Source organism: Dama dama, chromosome 2, assembly GCF_033118175.1.
Source record: "Dama dama isolate Ldn47 chromosome 2, ASM3311817v1, whole genome shotgun sequence".
Lineage (NCBI taxonomy): Eukaryota > Metazoa > Chordata > Mammalia > Artiodactyla > Cervidae > Dama > Dama dama.
Window position 1 is genome coordinate 24,329,875 of NC_083682.1, and position 23,234 is coordinate 24,353,108.

Consider the following 23,234-nt stretch of genomic DNA (forward strand, 5'->3'; position numbering starts at 1 on the left):
TTCATCTTACTATGTATCCTTTTATTTCAGTTGTTATACATTTCACCTCTCAGATTTCCATTTGTTCTTTTTATAACTAGGTAAACAACAGCTTTTATTCTTGATCTCATAAACCCTCAAACTAAGGCACTAACCTTTGAGGATTTTAACCAATACTATATGTATTATGGGTTTCTGAATTACAGAAACTGTCTCCAGGCATTAAGTTCAGACAATCTCAGGACTTACTTCATTTGTTTCCCCTATTCCAGAAATCATATTCCTATACTGTCTTTTGTCCAATGTCTAAAACGAATTAATGTATAGATTTTTGTCTATTTTTCTAGACTTTTACAGTTGGAAGGCATTTCCTGTAGCAGTTAATTTTGTAGTAACAGAGCAGACAGATAGTCTTGATTTTTGAATTGTTGGTTTCATACTAAAAATGGTTGCTAAACTATCTTATTTGCCATAATGAAATGAAAGAAAACCGAAGGGTTATCTTTCATTTTCTTTTTAAACCTCATATCTGGAATAAAAAAGAAAAAAATAGCAAGAAATATTTATAAATCTCCTTTTGCTCAGTGTTATTTTATTAAAAGGAACAATAATTATGAAATATGAAATATGAGGAAAGAACTATCTCACTGAACTTGTGAATATTGGTTCACTCAGATACAGTGCTGTGATATGCATGATAAATTGAAATTAAGCAAAACATTTTGCTTATCAGATTAAACAAGTCAAAGCAATATTCCATTGAAACTAAATTTAACTACCACCTGTCCTATAACCTAAATACCGTATTTTATCTTTCAGGCTTTTCTTTCATTCACCTAAAGAGATAACTATTAGCCAACTGGTTCTATAATGTATAAGACTAAGAACCTATAATGTACCTTTAGCCCCTAACTTGATGTAATTCATAGAGCCTATAATTTTCCCTTTTTCACAATAAATAATGAATTTGTCGCATGTTTATGTATTATTGCACATGCATTATAAACACACAAAAATGTATTTAAACTGACCATTTGCTTTTTATTATTCAATGAATGCATGGAGTATTTATATTTTCTGTAAAAAAAATAGTTCTAATTTTAGAAAGAAGTTTCTTGAAATTTCTCAAAGCAACTGCTGATTTTTAGAACTCAGATACAACTCTTGTTTGTTTCTAAATTAAAAACAAAGTTTATTTCTTTGGCACAATCTTTTCTCTTTTTCCTATTTGATCATGTTGACAAGGATACTTATAAAATGCTAAGTAGTAAAGGATAAAGGAGATGTTCTTGATTTTACCTGACTTTGAGGGGAATACAAGTAAATTGTCACCTTTAAATGTGATTGTCCCTAAAAATAATTGTACCCTTTATTTTGTTTTAAATTATTATTTTACTAAGATATTCTTTTCATAATGACTATTGAGGCTTGTTTCCTAAATTTATTGGGTAATATTTTCTTCTCCTATAAATTTCTTAATGTGGTGAACTACAATGAATTGTTTCCTGATACTAAAATATCTTTATGCTCTATGCAAATATTACTTTATTATGACATGCATTTGCTTCTATTTGATTATTTGCACTTATGAATATAAGTGCAAATGATTCATAAGAATTTATATAAACAAATTCATGTAAATGTATATGAATTAAGTTTATAAATTATAAATTTATATAAATAAATTCAGAAGAATTTATATTCATAAATGATATTAGTCTATAAGTTTATTTTGTTTGCTGTTTTTATTTGAAATTGATATCAAGGTTATGTTAATGTTATAAATAGATATATAATTTTAAAATCTAGTCTCTGTTATATTTTATAAAGTCAACTCTAAGATATCCTAAGCAAATCTAAGACACTACTAGATTTCAAATATGAAGATAAAACCATCAAGGACTTCAACCAAATGATTAAATAATTTACAAAAGCAAAAGAATTAACTAAGACATCAGACACTGAAAAAGCAAAATGCAAAGCAAAGAAGCAATGGTACAACATGTTTTTAAAAACTCAGTGAGAGAAAGTATAAACCAATGATTTTATATGCAGCAAAACTATTCCTTCAAAGATCATGAAAAGATCATGCCTCCTTCAAAGGCAATGAAAAAACACCTTTCAACACATTAAGTACTTAAGGAATTCTGCATTCATCAACCCTTCCTAAGGAATCTACCAATGAAAGAACATCAATCAATCAAAAGATAATTGAGAAAACTTCAGCAAAAAGACGATTGTCAATATTTTAAATTATATAAATGTACACGTAAGACTGAAGCAAAGGAGGAATGAAGGTGGAAAACTCATGCACAAAGGTTATGTATTGTGATAAAGTTGAAATAATACAATTGAAATATGAGAGAAAAATGAAAGGAAAGAAATTAAAGAGCTTATTTTTGTACCGGCAATAGATGTACTTTAAAAGATACTGAAAATAACTAATAAGCCTGACAGTAAAGAATAAAATAATAAAACAGAAGTTTAAACTCAATTTTTAAAATCAGTATAAGAAAGAAAATTGTAGAGAAATAAACTCATAAATGTCAATTCAAAATCACTAAATAAAATATTTGCAAACAGAATCCAATACCACATAAAAGAAAATAATACATCATAACCCAGTGGGATGTATTGGAAGAGGAGGTTGTTTTAATGTTAGCTAATCAATTAATATCATACTCCATATTAATAAGTGTGGGGGGAAAGGTCATATGACTATATTAACAGATATTTAACAAAGTCTTTGACAAAATTCAATGCCCATTATGATCAAAATTCTCAAGAAAATTGACATGAGAAATACTTAACATGATAATATATAATAATATTTTATATGTATAATAAGAAATGCAGGCAGTTTCTTATTTAATTGGACAACACTAGAGGCATTTCCAATTAAAACAAGATCAAAGTAATGATACACATTCTTTTTTCTAATATTTGATGCTATATTAGAAGTATTGGGCTTCCCTAGTGGCTCAGACGGTAAAGAATCCGCCTACAATTAGCTAATACAATTAAGCAAGAGAAATAAATTACAGAACTATTAGGGGAATAAGAATGGGTAAAGAATAACTAGAACTATCTCCATATGCAAGACTGAGATTAACATATACACACTACTATATATGAAATAAATAACTAATAAGGACCTACTGTATAACAGAAAACTCTTCTCAGTACTCTGTAATGATCTTTATAGGAAAAGAATATTTAAAAGAGTGGATATATGTATATGTATAACTAATTCACTTTACTGTACAGTAGAAACTGGCACAACGTTTTAAATCAACGATACTCCAATAAATTTTTAAATATAAATAAAAAATAAAAACTGCATAAGCATTAAAAAAGAAGTATCTCCATATACAAATAATAGATAGGACATCTGGAAAATCCCAGAAAATCAATAATAAAACTAACTCAATTTAAAAGAGCAATAATAAAAAGGGATTTAATATGCAAAAATCAAAGTCTTCATATACACAAGCCAAACAAAATTAGGTCCATATCTCTTCTACCACAGAAAAGAATAAACTACAAACAGATTTGGAATCTAAATGTAAAATGTAAAAACTTACAAATAATAGAAGAAAACATGGGTGAATTATTCTTCCACCACGATATAAGGTAATAATTTTGTATTATGACTCAATAGCCAAAAGCAATTAAAGAAAACAATCTAATATGGAACTGACAAATTTAGGTAATGAGAAGTAGGTTTCTCACTGTTGGAGAGAGAAACAACAAATAAAGAGAGCAAAAGTAGTGTGGGATTGGAATTTGGAAGTATCATTATAAATAAATAGCTTTTAAAATTATGGTGATAAATTGATACAGAAATAAGTATAGATGCATATTTTGGATGGGTTAGTATTCATACATATATTTCCTGTTTGTTGAGGGTCCCTAGGAGTAAAGACATCTCAGTAGCAAGAAGTGCACTTAGAAATCAGATTTGGTTTCTAAATTTTAATGCAATTCTCCAATAGAAAGGCTCTTTAGAGAAGTTGTGGCATCTAGGGTTGGAGAAGGGAAACTACAAGAGCAGCCTGGAATATCCTGTTGTGTCGGGAAACAAGGACATGTATGAAAAAGATGAAGCATATCAATAAGATACTGATGACAAACTGAAGGAGCCCCAAATGGTCAAAATAGAACAACTTGAATAACAAAATAAATATTACACTGCATTATGTTTAATCACAGAATAAAATACATATTCATGAATCTCTACTGATATAAATAATTGAATAAATTAAAAAACCGGAAGAAGAAACTGTTCTTCCACACAGAAGCATTCCAATCATCAATAATAATGTACAGGATTGATGGAATTTTTTAAAATCACCATTAGACAAACAACAAGATAATAGTGTTCCCTGACAAAATGGATGATTCTAAAATTGTTGAGTGAAAATTTGAAGAGATACAAAACATACGCATAGTCTCAAAGTATCTCCCCTGCAAGACATTTAACATAACCAATAGTAAGACATATTGACATCACATACACCCTGAAATGATGTATACCTGGAAAATGATACAATATCACTTCTGTGGTATTGTGCCAAAACTGCATAATCTCAATCTACTCAAGAAAAGACATCATACATATCCAAATTGAAATATGTTATATGAAATAATTAATTGGTACTCATCAAAAGGGTAAAAGTCATTAATTACAAGGAAAGAATGAGGGACTGTCACAGATTAGAGATGACAAAGATCCTCTTTTGGGTCCCGGAAAAGAAAAGTGATATTGGAGAAGCACTGGTGAAATTTCAATGTGGTCTATAGTTGAGTTTATGGTATGGTACTAATGCTAATTCCCTGATTCTTATACTTTTACAGTGGCTTATAAACTGTCAACTTTAGGAGAATTTAGCACAATACATGTGATCTTTTCTATTTTCTAATGTTCTATAAATTTAACACTTCAAAACAAAAACATTTTAAAAATTAGAAGGAATTTAAATACTTTATTATACTATCCTTAGCAAACAGTATCTGTCCATTTATTTAAATCATGTTTTTCGTCACTCGGCAGACTTTCTTCCTTTTGATTTACTTCTTCCTTTTTTAATAACTCATTTTTGTACACCATAAAATTCACCTGTTTAAGTATACAATTCAAAAATTGTTAGTAAATTTACAAACTTGTGCAATATAACACCAATCCAGCTTTAGAGCATTTTCTTCACTTCAGAAAGATTCCTCATGACAGTCTGTATTCATTCCCTGGTCTCACTCCAGTCTCATGTATCCACTAACCTTTCTCTTTTTATAGATTTAAGAGAATGTTTCCTTAAAAGCATACAACATGTGACCTTTCGTGTCTGGCTTCTTGCACTGAGCATCATGTTTTTGAGTACTACCCATCTTATAATCTTCATTAGCATTTTGTTTCTCTGTATTGCTGAGTGGTATTTCAGTGTGCAGATACACTTTAAAAAAAAATCTATTCACCAGTTAATGAACAACAAACGTGATTGTTTCCAGGTGTTGACTGTTACGATTAATTCCATTATAAACATTTATGTTTATATACACATGTTTTCATTTCTCTTGTATATCCCTATAAATGGAAATTCTGGATCATATAGTAAAATTCATGTTTAAGAAACTTCTCAAAACAAGCTGTTTTCCCTAGTGGACTCTACCATTTTGTATTCTGAATGCCATTGTGTAGAGGTTTCAGTTTCTCCACAACCAATAACACTTGTTACTGTTCATCTACTTTAAAAATCATATCCATTCCAGTGAGTGAGAAGAGGACAAATCTAAACCTAACTGGTTGAAACATCCGGCATACATACATACAGCTGATGTAAAGGACATTAGAATACATCAATCTACCCAACACTGGAATGAGCTCTCTTATGAAATAGGGAATACTCCCATTGCTGAATTTGTTCAAGCAGAATCTATGCAATTTTTCATCAGGAGCCTTATAGGAAAACTGAATAAATTAATGAATATGAATAAATTTAAGGTCATATGCTATATGTCCTACTCTATTCTAAGTAAACTAATATCTGTCACAAATAATAATATCCCCATTCAAAATTTGATGAATGGAGGAACCAAGAAATTTAGCACAACTATGGTTCCCCTTCAGCTATTAAGTGATTGACCAGAGACTTAAACTTAAGTTTGTCATCATTGTTGTTTAGTCACTCAGTTGTGTCTGACTCTTTTGTGACCCCATGGACTACAGCCCAACAGGCTCCTCTGTCCATGGGATTCTCCAGGCAAGAATACTGGAGTGGGTAGCCATTTCCTTCTCCAGGGGATCGTCTTGACCCAGAGACTGAACCTGAGTCTTCTACACTAACAGATGAGTTCTTTACCACTGAGTCACCTGGGAAGCCCTTAAATGCTGTTCAGTTGCTAAGTCGTGTCTGACTTTTGCAATCCCATGGACTATAGCCCACCAGGCTCCTGCATCCATGGGATTTCCCAGGCAAGAATACTGGAGTGAGTTGCCATTTCCTTCTAAACTTAAGCTTACAAGCATCCAAATAAACTTGGCTCCTTGCTATTTCAACTTCTCTATACCAAAAACATTAAATAGAAACTTGATAAGGTGCTATATAACACAGGGAGTTCAGCCCAGTGCTCTGCGACAACCTAGAGGGGTGGAATGAGGGGTGGGGGGAAAGAGACTCAAGAAGGAGGGGTTATATATAATACTTATGGCTGATTCATGTTGTCATACAGCAGAAACTAAACTCAACATTGTAAAGCAATTATACTCCAATTAAAAATAAATTTTTAAAAAAGAAACTAGATAAGGCATAAGATATTTTCTCTATGTTCCTCTTTGAAAGACATGATATATGCACATGGAACACTAAGTCCAAAGAAGGCTAAGTCTGAACATTTATTGTTCTAGAAGCCCTTTATAAATATTTTATTTCACATCACCTTATTCATCCATGAAACATATAGTATTTAGGATAATTATTAATAATGCATAAGCATGTATTTTGGTATAATTATTATTAATAATTATCCTAAATACTATATATTTCAAGAATGAATAAAGTAGTGTGAGATAAAATATTATTTATAAAGGGCTACTAGAGGAATTAATGTTCAAAATTAGCCATAGACAGTAGATTAGTGAAGGCAGAGACAAAAAGAATTCCATTCTCATTCTAAGATGGAATGCTGTGATGAGATGAGGGGGAGATCATGGCAAATTGAGAAAAGGTAGACGGCAACCCTAGATAAGAGAAGTTTCTTCCTGGGACTGCAGAAGATAAAGATTTTGTGCTTATAATGGAATCAGTTTGCAGATAATTTTGCATATTGAAAAGAGAGTTAGTTTATGCCTTAGAAAGAGAGGAACAGTAAAGGGGAGAGAGAAATTAAACATGTTGTTTTAAGAAAACCAACAAGTGGAATACAGAACATTTGACATATTAGAGAATTGAGAGTTAGGACATAAAACACCTTTGTGTAAATTTAGGTATGAAATATGCAGAGGAAGCCTTAGGTAAAACCTATAGGAATTGAAGATACAGCAGAAATAAGCAGTTTAAAGAAAATTTTCATATAATTTAACATCTAATTAGGTTTAAGAGATAACAGATTGAAAGAATTAAAGAAAGCTTAAATTTCATTTTAGGCTTAAAAACAAAGGAACAGGAAAACATTTCCCCAAAGGCTGAAATAAAAGTTTACAGGAAGAGCATGAAATGAAACTGAACAATTGTCCTGATAATTATTAACTAAATTCTCTAAGGCTACACCGTCCTACACTTGAGAGTTGATTGTGGGTGGCTAAAGAACTCCCTCTGGATGAAGTATGCATGGGACTGCCGTGTTCCTAGTTGATGTAATAGCTCCAAAACTCTGGACAAGTCTCCCAGAAGATGAGATGCAACTCCCTGATGACTCAAAGCAATAAGAACCTGGTCATCCACATATGCAGTATGGCAGAGTAAATCAGGGGAGCAGAGGCACCACAGTTCCAAACTCTGCAAAAAAAAAAAAAAAAAAATTTATATATATATACATAGGCTCCATGAGAGTAAGATTTATAATCCGTATTTATCTTGCCATTGTTAGGGAGTGTACTTTTTCCAAATAATCCTTACAGTTCTTCATGTGCCTCAAAAAGATAGTGTTTCCCATATTGAAAGACTCATTTTGAAAGGGCAGCAAGAAAACACCAGAACAGGCCAAAAGAGTGAATTGAACATGTATATCCATGACATGGACCAACTGGCTAATGACACTTCAGGGAAGGCAAATGGCTACTTATTCTGCCTGCTGATGTCAGTCGTCTCCTGCCTGAGCAGATGATCGGGGAGACAGAAGCCCCCAACCAGACGGTGGTGGACTACTTCTTCCTTGAGGGTCTGATGTACACAGCTGAACATCCTAGCCTGTTCTTTCTGCTCTTCCTCCTCATCTATAGCATCACCGTGACGGGGAATCTGCTCATTCTCATCACCGTGGGCTCTGACCCTCACCTCTGCTCCCCCATGTACCACTTCCTGGGGCACCTCTCCCTCCTGGACGCCTGTCTGTCTACGGTGACAGTGCCCAAGGTCATGGCGGGCCTCCTGACTCTGGATGGAAAGGCCATCTCCTTGGAGGGCTGCGCGGTCCAGCTTTACTGCTTCCACTTCCTGGCCAGCACCGAGTGCTTCCTGTACACAGCCATGGCCTACGACCGCTACCTGGCTATCTGCCGCCCCCTGCACTACCCGCTGGCCGTGAACAGGCGGATGTGTGCAGGGCTGGCTGGGATGACTTGGACCGTAGGTGCTGTGCACTCCGCCCTCCATACCCGCCTCACCTTCCGCCTGCTCTACTGTGGGCCTCGTCGCATCGCCTACTTCTTCTGTGATATCCCGCCAGTGCTGAAGCTGGCCTGTGCAGACACCACCATCAATGAGCTTGTCATGCTTGCCAGCATTGGCATTGTGGCTGCAGGCTGCCTGATCCTCATCGTCATCTCCTACGTCTTCATCGCCGCGGCGGTGTTGCGCATCCGCACAGCGGCCGGCAGGAAGCGCGCCTTCTCGACTTGCACCTCCCACCTCACGGTGGTGCTTCTGTACTACCTGCCTCCCGTCTGCATCTACCTGCAGCCTCGCTCCAGCGGGGCAGGCGTCGGCGCCCCTGCTGTCTTCTACACCATAGTCACTCCCATGCTCAACCCTTTCATTTACACCCTGCGGAACACAGAGGTGAAGCAGGCTCTGCGAAGACTTCTGGGCCAAGGCGCCAGAGACTCTCCAGCAGACAGCCCACTCCGCTAACCTACGCTGCAATTCTCTTCATTTGCCCGCCAGGAAAGCGTCTATTCCCGTGTCACAATGGGAAAGGGGCATCATTCAAGTGGAAATCAGAAAAACTGAGTTTCAGCTCAGCCAAGAACGTTTTTCCCCTCCCTTCAGCCAACTGACTTGTGTCAACGTCTGTCACAAACTTTTCATCTTTAAAACCAAAGGACTGGGAGATTTCCCTGACGGTCCAGCGGTTAAGACTCCACTTCCACTGAAAGGGGTGTGGGTTCAGTCCCTGGTCGGGGAATGAAGATCTTGCCATGGCCTCGTGGCATGCAGAAAACTAAATGACTGGATTGGGTGATCCCCAGAAAATCTCCACCACCTAGATTTTATGGCTCAGAGGTATGTGAAATGCTATTCACAGCCTCATTTATTTTAGCAAATGTCTCTTTTTTTAACTGTGAAATAGTTGTATTAAATATAATACATATTTTTAAAATACTGATAACAAAAGTATAGGTATAGGCAACCAATTAATGTTTGTCTATGTATCTTCCAGTTTAAGAGAAGAAACCACAGTTTTTAGGATGATAAAATACAACTATTAGGAGAAAAGCAACTTGCCCAAGGTCACTTAGAAAGTGTCATTATCTTTATTTTCCCACTCTAGGTGGTTTATAACTAAGTGATAGAAGGACAATGGATATTGATGTCAAGTGGACCTACCAGTACTCCAATCCTGATTCCACTAGTCATTTGATATAAAATCTTGTGCATATTTTATGATAACTTGGTGTTTCAGTATGTTCTTCTAATGTGGTAAGATTAAAATTAACTACTTGGTAGAATTTCATGTGGGCTAAATAATATATTTATGTTAAACACTTGCTGCAAAATGGATGGTCCCATTTCTTATAAAGCAAACTAAAGAAGTCAAAGAATGCTTATTATACAAGCTAAGGTTTAAACTAAACAAAAAATGCAACTTATCAAAATTTATGCGGTGCTGCAAATACAAAGATCAAAGTGAAATATTCAGCATTAAATGCATATGTATTAATAGGGAAAAATATCTTACTAAGCTTCCAATTTAAGAAACTAGAGAAAGAAAAGTAATTGAAACCTAAAGTAAGCACAAGAAAATAAACAATAAAAATTAGATCAGAAATGAATAAAGTTATAAACAGTAGAGAAAAAAAATTTAAGCAAAAGTTGATTCTTTGCAAAAATCAATATAATTGATAAATCTTTAACCAGGATAACCAAAGGAAGACAGAAATAATCAATATCAAAAATGAAGGAGATATAGTCACTACTGATGATACAGATACCAGAAGAAGATTGTATACAACTCTTTTCCCACATATTTGATAATGTAAGTGAAATGGACTACTTCATATAAAGACACAAAGTACCAAAACTCATGTAGAACAAATGGATAACCTGAAGAGCTCAATATCTGTTTTTAAAATTGAATTCATAATTAATAACCCTCCCAAAAAATCATACCTGGATGGCCTAATTATTAATTCTATCAAAACAGTTAAGGAATAAATAACATCAATTATCTTCAGTCTCTTACAGAAAAGTGGAAGCAAAGGAACCACTTCTTAAATAATCCAGTGAGATCAGGATTATCCTAATCACTAAAGTCAGATAAAGACATTAAAAAAAAGAAAAACCACAAAACCAATAACTCTCATGAATATAAGCATGAAAGCTTCTGAATAAAATATAGGAAGTCAAATCCAACATATTAAAAATATATATATATGTGTATATATATATATATACACACCATGATCAAGTGGGATTTATTCCAGATATGAAAGACTAGTTCAACAGGCAAAAATCAATGTAACAGGATACAGAAGAAAAATCATATAATTGTATCAAGTGACACTAAAAAGGCACTTAACAACATTTAAAACTGATTCACAAAAAAAAAAAAAAAAAAACAGATTCATGATAAAAACTCAGCAAACTAGGAATTAAGAGAGCCTACCTCTCTATACTTGATAAAGAACTTGATACAAGAACAGACACAGGAAAACTAAAACTAATGTCATAATTACTGGCAAAATAATGAGCTTTCTGGCTAAAATCTGGTGGATATGTGACACTGTATTGTTAAAACCCATAGTGATTTACAGTACAGAGTGAAACTTAATGTGTGCAAATATACACATTAATTTAGGAAACTGGAGATTCTAGGAAGGAATGCCCAACATGACAAAACAACCTCTGTTACAGATATACCTGGCAGCGCCACAGGAGGGGACAGTGACTAAACATGCTGACCTAAGTAACTTTGGGAATAAATGTAAGCCGAAGGTTTAAAGCGAAAATTAAAGTTTCGTGAGCACTGTACTCTGGTTAACAAGGTGATTTCCCACAGGGGTAGAAGTTAACAATTCTGAAACCACTATACAAGCATGCTGAGACTGAACAAATCGGTAAATTAGTGGCTGATGGTGAGTCAGATATCCTACCATGAGAATGGCAGAATAAACAAGTTAGGGGAGAAAGGATGGATTATAGATGGAGTCATTAGTATGCAGTCATGTTTAACTTATTATAGCTACAAATGATTACATATAAACATATTTATAGACATGTATATATACATACATTTCCTTGTTCTCTCAGTTTAGAGGGCCTAAAAGCAAGAAGTACCTCTAGTGCTCAGGTATGAAGTTTCTAATAATGTTCTCCAATAATAGAAACCAGGACAGGAACTGGAGAAAGAAAGGTTTAAGAAGAAACTGGAGCATCTTTGCTAGAAAGTAAAGAAGCACTAAAGTACACACACACACACACACACACACACACAATGGGATTATGACACAAACAGGAGCCAGTTGAAAGGGTTCTCAGTGGTCAAAACTGGAATAACTTCACCAATACATTAAATGAAGTGGTATTGGATTATAATTTAAAATATAAAATAACCATGAGTCCATAGTGATATAAATAAATGATTGAATGACTAAATAAGAAAGAAAGGAAGAAAAACAGAAAAATTCCTTTTGCAGAAGCTTAATGAAAATAGAAGAAAAGAAATAATAAGGATAAGAGCAAAAATAAGTGAACAATATAAGAAAAAATAAATGAAAAATAAGTGAAAGGAATTCGCCAGGCTCCTCTGTCCATGAAATTCTCCAGGCAAGAATACTGGAGTGGGTTGTCATTCCCTTCTCCAGCGAATCTTCCCAACCCAGGCATCAAACCTGGGTCTCCCACATTGCACACAGATTCTTTTTTTTTTTTTTTTTAAATTATTATTTTTTTTATTATTATTATTTTTTTTTGGTCATACATTGATATGAATCAGCCATAGATTTACACGTATTCCCCATCCCGATCCCCCCTCCCACCTCCCTCTCCACCCAATTCCTCTGGGTCTTCCCAGTGCACCAGGTCCGAGCACTTGTCTCATGCATCCCACCTGGGCTGGTGATCTGTTTCACCATAGAATAGTATACATGCTGTTCTTTTGAAATATCCCACCCTCACATTCTCCCACAGAGTTCAAAAGTCTGTTCTGTATTTCTGTGTATTACTCAGCCGTTAAAAAGAATTCATTTGAACCAGTCCTAATGAGATGGATGAAACTGGAGCCCCTTATACAGAGTGAAGTAAGCCAGAAAGATAAAGAACATTACAGCATACTAACACATATATATGGAATTTAGAAAGATGGTAACGATAACCCCATATGCAAAACAGAAAAAGATGCACACAGATTCTTTACCATCTGAGCCACCAGGGAAGCTCAATCAAAACTATACTGCAATTTTTTTAAAAAAAAAGCATATATATATAGACAGAATTATATGCTACAACCAAGTAAGGTTTATTTTAGGGAGTCAAAGATGTTCTGTATTTGAAAAATATCAATAAAGGCACTCTATCACAAGAATAGGCTAAAGAAGAAAAAATATATGATCATATCAGTTGAGACAAGAAATATCGAAATCCAACAGCAACTTATAATTTTTTTAAAATCATCAAAAACTGGAAATAGAGGAAAATTTCCTCAACTTGAAAAATAATATCTACAAAAAAGAAAACTCTGGTGAACATTATACTTGATGATGAAAGATTGAAAGCTTTCCCATTATTACTGGGAATAACACAAGGATATCCATTTATCACTTTTATTCATCATACAGAAAGCATTGCTTTTATGCATTCTACAGAAAGCATTGTTCAATGCAATAAAGCAAGAAAAGAAAATGGATTACATACAAGTCAGAAACAAATGATACTGTCCTTAATTTCAGGTAACATAATTTTCGGCGAAGAAAATCCCAATGCATCTGATTTAAAGCTCTTATATTTTAAAACTGATTTTAAAAATATATATATATATACCCTTGTGTTTATTGCACTACTATTTACAATTCTCAATATATGAAAATAACCTAAGTGTCTACTGACAGGTGACTGGGTAAAGAAGATATGTATATACACATACATTCAATGGAATATTATTCAGTTATAAAAAAATGAAATCTTGCCATCATGACAACAAAGATAGATCTAGAAGATACTATGCTAAGTGAAATAGGTCACACAGACAAGGACAAATGCCGTGTGTTCTCATTTATATGGGGAATCTAAAAAATAGAACAAATGAACAGAAAAACAGAAAACAGACTAATAAATACAGACAGGTGGTTGCCAGAAGGAAGAAGAGTGGGAGGGTTGATCAAAATAGGTGAAGTGGATGAAGAGGTACAAATCTCCAGTTATAAAATAAATGTCACGCACATATGGGCTTCCTTGATGGCTCAGTGGTAGAGAATCTGCCTGCCAACGCAGGAGATGCAGCTTCGATCCCTGGGTCGGGAAGATTCCCCTGGAGGAGGGCGTGGCAACCCACTCCAGTTTTCTTGCCTGGAGAATCCCATGGACAGAGGAGCCTAGTGAGCTACAGTCCATAGGATCGCAAAGAGTTGGACATGACTGAAGCAACTTAGCATGCATGGTTGCAAGGAAGTGTAAAATATGTTCATGTATTCTAAATTAGGCAATAAACTGTGAAGGAAATGTCAAGATATTTTACATTTTTCTTAATTTAGAATTTTGCCTTTATCTTTGTTCAGATGCATTTTACTCACTAAAATCATTGTTCACTGATGTCACTGATTTTTGAAAGTATATAGTAAATTCTGTATATTTCTTTAACTTTATACATTTAGAATCAAAACAAAACACCCAAGTCCTAGTCTCAGCTCTACCACTTATAAATTGCAATTTGGAATAAGCATGAACATCTCTGAGCCTGTTTCATCATCCATGAGATGGGAACTAAGATCCCCTTCCCTAATTCCCTCACTGCTCTCCCCTGAGGAACACACTGCCTGACAGATGCAACAATGCAGAGAAAACTGCAACACGACTTCTAAGAGCAATCGTGACACCCAGCAAGTTCTCTCTATTAATGTGTGAAGTGGGTCTACTGAGCTTCATGTCACAGGGAGACTTCAAACAGCCCAGGTGATTCCACCAGCCTCCTACTCACTGAACAAGAGGATGTCTTTGCTTCAGGATGTAAGACTTCTCCACTGAGTGAGCTTTAATGTTTAAAGGTGCTTATTTTGTACACCAGACCCAGCATGTAAAGCAACAACTTCATCTGATTCCAGGCTGACTACACAAGGAAATGTCCCAGTGCTTGAGAGAAAAACCAATTGTGCCAGCTTTGGGAAAACACTGTCTGTCCTCAATATGTACAATACAATATTGTAATTAAATTACAATTAAAATAAATAAATGTATATTAAAAAACAAAATAAAGAAAAAGAAAACACTGTGTCTGTCCTCAATATGTGCATCAATGTACCAGAATCAAATTTCAGTAAGAATTTTGAATGCAAACAACTGATCTCACGTTCAACCCATGGGTAGCCTGCAACTCCACATTTTACAGAGAAAAACAGCCTCGACAACTTTCTCTCACTTCTGACCTACAGCTCACTGTACATATCACCAATAATGGATATTAAATGCGTGTTTTGTTTGTCGTAGTCACATAATCAAATGGGTAAATGAATCAACAGCCATTTCCTCTTGCTGGATGCAGCAAGTAGTTCCTGCTCAGCCTTGCCCCTCAGGCACTGGAGATAAGAACCACTTACCTGAATGAGGCTTGCAAAGATTAAAGGTGGGTTGTGTATCATGAATTGATGTTAGGCAGTGATCTCATAAAATACAAGACTTCAAGACATTGTGTGTGTTGGGGGGGAGGCCGTATAAGGAGAAGTGTGTAATGGGGTTCAGTAAAGTTGGGGGTTCAGGAATTATCAGAATCACTTTTACTTCTGGTTTTCTTTAGCCCTTAAGCACAGTACATCCGCGTCTTGCTCATTCCAAACCTGATCTTGCAACAGTAGCCCACTTACAGAAAGTTCACATTAAACACATTCATGATGTCGTCAGGGAACTTTCTGGTACCTAACTAGGAAGACAACTTTTGTTAAGCCTACAATATCAAAGCTTTTGGGCTGACCTAGAAACAGCTCCATCCTAGTACACAGGCACAGGAGAATCCCATGGCTTACCTGTTTGATTCTCAGCTGTACCAACTTCAATAGAATCATACTTTCCCTCATAACCCCTTTTATCCCATTTCCAAATTCTATGCTGTGTATATAAAATAACTGACGTGCTTCCTCAGACATATCCCTCCCTGTTAAAAGAAGTCCACCTAGCTATATACTACTTAAATGCACTAAACAAGAAATTAAATTGCCTCTATTAAAACTTAGCCACCCTTAACTTTTACAATCTGTAGGTATATCTGTTTTTCTGATTAATATTTGCAAAATAATCTGAAGGAATGAGACAATTTTTTGAAGTATAATTACTCTACAATATTGTGTTCATTTCTGCTATACAATGAAGTGAATCAGCAATATGTATACATATTAATATGTCTCCTCCTTCTCGAGTCTCCCTCCCACCCCACCCCATCCCACCCCACCCCTACCCCACTCTTCCTGGTCATCACAGAGCACCAAGCTGAGCTCCCTGGGCCAAACAGCAGCCCTCCCCTAGCTGTCTGTTTTATACATGGTGTACATATGCCGGTGCTACTCTCCCAATTTGTCCCACCCTCCCCATCCCCCACCGTGTCCACATGTTCACTCTACATTTGGATCTCTAGTCCTGCCCAGCAAGTAGGCTTATCTGTACCATTTTTCTAGATTTCACATATATGTGCTAATATATGATCGCTGTTTTTCTCTTTCTGACTTACTTTACTCTGTATGACAGACTCTAGGTCCATCCACATCTCTACAAATGACCCAATTTCATTCTTTTTATGGCTGAGTAATATTCCATTGTATATATGTACATCTTCTTTATCCATTCCTCTGTCAATGAGCATTTAGGTTGCTTCCATGTCTTGGCTATTGTAAATAGTGTTGCTGTGATCACTGAAGTGCTTAGATGTACAGTCGTGTCCAACTCTGAGACCCATGGATTATAGCCTACCAGGCTCCTCTGGGATGGGATTTCCCATGGGATTTCCCCAGCAAGAACACTGGAGTGGGCTTCCATTTCCTTCTCCAGAGGATCTCCCAACCCAGGGATCAAATCAGTGTCTCTTGCATCTCTTGCATTGACAGGTGGATTCTTTACCACTAGTGCCACCTGGGAAGTTCAAACATTCAGGTACATGTGTCTTTTTTGAATTATTGAAACCTAATTTTAAAGATTTCTTTCTGAGATTGAAACATGTTTCATTTGTATTTTGAGTCTCATCAAATGAAAGATTAACCACCAGTTTTAACCCACTCTTTGAGTCACCTCAAATGCTAGTAAAATATATAACAAATTGAACACAATCTTTGATGTCTACAAAGGCTCCCAAAGAGCAAGATACTATTTGCCTATTGAGATATATTTTTCCTTCAATATGGAAAGTAATTTTATGAGAACAGTTACTAAAAGAAAAGCAAAATGAAAAAATCCAGCCAAGATCAATTATTTCATATACATAGAACTAGTTAAGTGAAAATCAAACATACTAATATTGGATCAGGGGATGGGATATGAATGGTCAGTAAAACTGTAAGTCAAGAATTTAGCAATGCTGAACATCTAAAAACAAGCCAACAATCCAGCTATGCTAAATTTCAAAATATCTAAATATTGAATGGAGACTGGAAAACAATAAAGTAGTAAACATTACTACAGTTATTTTAGAACATGTTTAAATTGTCTCAACACATCATAGTAAAGATTTTTGAGTGGTTTTTCTTTTTCCTAATACCTCAAAAGAGAAAGATATCTTGTTCAAAATTTAGTTTATTTCCCAAATATTTCTTTCATTGTTCTCACAGCGGAAATTTGAGGCTTTTGTACTTTAAAATCCACATGAGAATAGCATGTGGAAGCCAACAAACAGGAATGTGTGTTCAACATTTTATAAGTATCAAATAACTTAAGCTAAAATTTAATCCAGAGAAATCCTGTGACCTCCATAATATTTCTAGAGCCTTCTAGAAAGGAAAAGAAAATCATAGAAAGAGTTTTCTTTTCTCATAATTTTATTCTCTATTCTTTCTTTCTAACTTGAGTTTTGATTACCAATCACTATGTTATCTCCTTAGATACTGTCCTGTCTCTAAGTGGTTCCCACAGATGTGGCCATAGCCATTGGTCTTCATCCTTCAAGCCACTATTAATGTATGGTCATTGTGTATGATAAGTTTTAATAAAAGCTTTATGGAGGAGAAGGAAATGGCAACCCACTCCAATATTCTTGCCTGGAAAATCCCGCGGACAGAGGATCCTGGCAGGCTACAGTCCATGGGGTCTCAAAAGAGTCAGACACGACTTAACCACTAAACAATAACAAGTGATAGCTAGTACTCAATCCTGTCTAGCCAAGACTAGCTTCTGTCTCCAACTCTTAAATTAAAATTCGTTGCAGTGCCAACTTTCCTTCTTTTCCTCTAAAAGCCTCTGATTTTACTCCTGAGCTGGGATACTGTTTGGGTTGGTACCAGAATCTTTTTGCCCCAAATTGCAATTTTTTTTATTCAAAATTAACTCTTTTGCTTTTTTTTTCTTAAAAAGCTTTATGGAATATGGAGGATAATTAAAGTACTCTACAGATAAGGAAACAAATTCAGGACGAAGTGTGACTTCTAAATCTCATTGTCCATCACTACTGAGGGACCTCTTATTTACTGGCCTTGTGTGAGGTACCTCTTATTTATTGGCCTTCTTTATTAGACCATGGAGTAATGACATATTCCTAGGAAACGTTTTATTCCCATGCCTGTTCTCTGAATTATAAGATCCTGAAAATATATATTTTTTTTTGGCAGAAAAAGTCAGTTTTCAAAACAAATGTTTTCTCATATCTTATGTTTGCTGTGCTAGGCTTAGTCACTTAGTCATGTCTGACTCTTTGTGATCCCATGGACTGTAGCCCACCAGGCTCCTCTGTTTATGGGGATTCTCCAGGCAAGAATACTGGAGTGGGTTGCCATGCCCTCCTCCAGGGAATCTTCCCAACCCAGGGATCGACCCCAGGTCTCCTGCAGTGCAGGTGGATTTTTTACTGTCTGAGCCACCAGGGAAGACTTACCTTATGTTTACTAAAGTAAAAATAAAATGAAGTAAACAGAAAGTATACTAGAAAGAGTAGTACATTTGAAATCAGAAGGTTAATAGTTTATTCCAGATTTTTTCAGAAAGAGATTGTGTGACTTTAAGTAAATCATTACACTTCTCTGAGTTTCAGTATTCAGTATTGTATTCATGAAATAAATATATATTGAAAATCTGATATGCTACTTTGAATATAGAAAATAAATATGAAATATTGGAGATAAACATGAAAGTAGCTTAATGAATAGTGTTTACAGCTGCAAAGTGGAGTATCTTTGATAGCCTTTATGGAATCTCCTTAAGGGTGAAACTATGGCATTTGGAGAAATCACATGCCTGACCACTGTAGGGAGAAAGAAAAAGGTAGGACAGATTGTCTGATTCATGCTTCCAGTGGCATAAGTGTCATTTAAGAAAGTGTTACCTTATTGAACATTCAAAATCAATGACTTTAAAGACTTTAAAGTCACACTAGTGTTACTTTATTGATCATTAGCAGAAACATTCATCTTTTTCCAAGTTAAAAAAAAGTCAAAAAAAAAAGTCAATAATAACAATAGGAAAAATAAATAGAAGGGAATTCTCTGGTGGTCCAGTGGTTAGGACTCTGCACTTCCACTGCAGGGGGCAGAGGTTCAATCCCAGGTCGGGGAACTAAGACCCCAAAAGCCATGCTGGGTGGCAAAAAAAAAAATAGGTTAGTTTCTTTCTTTATGTTATCCTTGAATGGGAAACATGAAGAAAAGGAAAGGATATTGCTAAAGTAGTAATAAAAGAAAGATGATCTACTCTAAGAAACTGGAAACAACTTGCTGCTACTGCTGCTAAGCCACTCAGTCATGTCCGACTCTGTGTGACCCCATAGACCGCAGCCCACCAGGCTCCCTCATCCCTGGGATTCTCCAGGCAAGAACACTGGGTTGCCATTTCCTTCTCCAGGAAACAACTTGAGAGAAGACTAAGCTTCCTTCCCTATGATGAGAAATCATCAGGGGTTTCCCTGGTGGCTCAGAGGTTAAGGCGTCTGCCTGCAGTGCCGGAGACCGGGGTTCGATCCGCGGGTCAGGAAGATCCCCTGGAGAAGGAAATTGCAACCCACTCCAGTATTCTTGCCTAGAGAATCCCATGGATGGAGGAACCTGGTACTCTACAGTCCATGGGGTTGCAAAGAATCGGACACGACTGAGTGACTTCACTTTCATGATGAGAAATAAATAAGGTAAGAAGGCTGCTACTACAAATATTGTAAATAAACACACAAAATCTCTCCCATCCTATGACCTGGACATAGAAACTGACTCTAATCAATACTTTCTTCTCCTCAGGGTTTTTCTCAGAGCATTTTTAACATCTTTGTTCCTCAGACTGTAGACTAAGGGGTTCATCATGGGAACCACATTGGTATAAAAGACAGAAGAGATTTTTCCCTCATCCATAGATCCAGTAGAAGATGATTTGAGATAAACAAATGCCCCAGATCCAAAGAACAGAGAAACAGCAATGATGTGGGAACTGCAGGTGCTGAAGGCTCTGGACCTGCCCTCCATGGACTTGATGTGGAGGATGCTGGACAGGATGAGACCATAAGAGACAAAGATGGTGAGACTGGGCACAATGATGTTGATGCCCGCCATGATGAAAACTACCAGCTCAGTGACGTAGGTACTTGTGCAGGAGAGCTGAAGCAGAGGGTGGATGTCACAGAAATAATGGTTGATGGTGTTTGCATCACAGAAGGTCAGTCGCAGCATGCATCCAGTGTGAGCCATGGCACCAGAAAATGCCATCAGGTAGGAACCAAACATAAGGCTGGAACACACCTTAGGGGACATGGCAGCATGATACAAGAGTGGGCTACAGATGGCCACATAGCGATCATAGGCCATTGACGTCAGCACATAGCATTCAGAAACGACAAAAAAACAGAAGAAGTAGAACTGAGTCATGCACCCCATGTAAGAGATAATATTCTCCTTCGATAAGAAATCTACCAGCATTTTGGGTGTAAATACTGAAGAATAACAGAGGTCTGTGAAGGACAAGTTAAAGAGGAAAAAGTACATGGGGGTGTGCAGATGTGAATTTATCCCAATTAGGATTATCAGGCTCAAATTTCCCATCACAGTAACCATATACATTAATAGAAACAGGAAAAACAAGGGAACTTGGAGATCCAGTTGGTCTGTTAACCCCTCCAGGATAAATGCAGTCACGAAAGACCCATTCCCAGGAGCCATTCCTCCCTAAGAAAATCTGTGGACATAGGAGAGATTTACATTGGGAACAGCTCAATCCTTCTGACAATAGCTCATCCTACAAGAGAGTGTACATACTGAGCGTGTCTGAGACTAGGCCAACCTGGGCCCGTAGAATCTGCCTTTACCATGGGCTTTCCATTTCCAGAATCTTGATAAGCTAAATAAAGCAAAGAGCATCACAGACAACCTACAGAGAGAAGGCAATGCTGCCATACAGATACATGCCTCTTGGAAAAACGAAGGGATAAGAGAGAGGGATCAAGTTAGAAAGTCCTTCTTCACTTCACCTTTTCTTCAATTGAGCCTTCTCCTCATCGGTAAAATTGTAGGCAGAGATCCCAGCTACATGGTGCTGGCTTCTGGTGCAGCTTAGAACCAATCTGGTGTAAGTTGGAACCAAGAAGACTGTCTCTAACCAAAGACTAAGGGATCGGAGGCTAGAGGAGGTTAAGTTATTGCCCAAGTAGAAGAGTGAGAGTCTGTCCATAGAAAAGGAACTTACTGACTGAGATACTTCTGCACCTCCTAACCTCTGAAGACTCTCTGATCCCCCTTCAATATAGTCTCCTAAGAGTTTCACTTGAATCTCATGACTGCACAAAATGGTGGGGAGACAGGGAGACAGGAAAATGGCAGATCTTATATCAACAGAATTCAGAAACTCACCCTTATGTGGCCAGAAAACTTATGTGGCCAGAGTTCTCTCTAGGTATTTGTCCTGGAAAGGTAGTGTCAGATCTGAGGCTCTGATTCATTTGAATATAAAATGAAAAGTCTGAGCAGCCCAGACTTATTTTCAGGTATGCCCTGGAAATCTTTCTGAACTACAAATATTAATTTTTAATTATGACTTTGAGTCTTCTCATTCAGCAAGGAAAATTTCACAGCATTGTTATCAGGTTTGCCACTTGATAATACACGGAAGATGGACTGAGTTTAATGATGTAGTACACTTGGTTATAAACAGGGTGGAAGCTTGCTTGGTCTCTCCCCAGGGAATAGATTCTATGTGTAAAAAAGAAGTAAGGGAGTTACATTTACCATGTTCTCTACTTAGGTCCTTAGGGACTCAATATTTTCACCCAGTTTACACATCACTCCAGGGATTGCACATCCCCCAGGGCAGAGGCGAAAGTAAGCTCCCATCTTCCTATCATCTTCATCACTTTAGAAAAATCTATTGTGCAGGTTCTTTCTCTATGTCTTCCCAGACTCTAAGAGGAAATTTTCCAGAGTCTATCTATGGGTTTCTTCATATCTTTACCTAAAATTTTACAAAGCCTCTAGTAACTCACTTCACTTGTTGTCTCTCATTGATTATCTAAAAAAGAAAATGCTAAATGCCTTTCTCCCTACTAAATTTTTTACATTTTAAACACCTACTGGAAATATCTACCTAGGGTTCCAGCTGGGTCCTTAAATGTATTATTTCATTAACTGAGGTCATCAATTATTTCTCATAGTAGAAAAGAGTGGGGGCTATAGAGTTAGAGGGTATGAGTTTGAGGCCTACCCCCATGCTTACTAACTTGGACAGTGATTAACTCTCCATGCCTCAGGTTCATAATTCCTAAAATATTGATGATAATAATAGCATCTCCTTCATTGGGTTATCTTGATGATTAAATGAAAAAAAAATACCAAAAAAATGGTTAGAATAGTACCTGGCATGTGGTATACAGTCAAATAGTGCCAGCTGTCTTCATATATGTTCTCCAGATTTTCTGTAAGTCCTCCATCATAACACCATTTTTCTCTTTAATTCCTATGTCTCCCTATAAATTATAAGTTCTATGAGGACTAACATCTCTTCTGTCTTATTTACCACTTCTCTAGTACTGCTGTGAATAGTGCAGGGACCTCCCTTGTGGCTCAGCTGGTAAAGAATCCTCCTGCAATGCGGGAGACCTGGGTTTGATCCCTGGGTTGGGAAGATCCCCTGGAAAAAGGAATGGATACCCACTCCAGTATTCTGGCCTGGAGTATTCCATGGACTGTGTAGTCCATGGGGGTCACAAAGAGTGGGACACGACTGAGTGACTTTCACTGGAACAGTAGGCCCTGCATAAATAACTCTGTAAGTTACATTGTTCTCTGGTGAAAGGCT

At 36.4% G+C, this 23,234-nt stretch overlaps 2 protein-coding genes across 2 annotated transcripts; one reads left to right on the plus strand and one right to left on the minus strand.

Moving 5' to 3' along the window:
- The first annotated feature begins 8,294 nt into the window (after positions 1–8,294).
- Positions 8,295–9,263, plus strand: LOC133068263 (olfactory receptor 10S1). Its single transcript, XM_061159485.1, has one exon. The coding sequence runs from the start codon at positions 8,295–8,297 to the stop codon at positions 9,261–9,263; it is 969 nt and encodes a 322-aa protein (XP_061015468.1).
- A 10,910-nt stretch (positions 9,264–20,173) lies between these two features.
- Positions 20,174–21,106, minus strand: LOC133067167 (olfactory receptor 8B3-like). The gene has a single exon (XM_061158355.1). It carries the CDS (start codon positions 21,104–21,106, stop codon positions 20,174–20,176), a length of 933 nt encoding a protein of 310 aa, XP_061014338.1.
- Between the last annotated feature and the right edge of the window lie 2,128 nt (positions 21,107–23,234).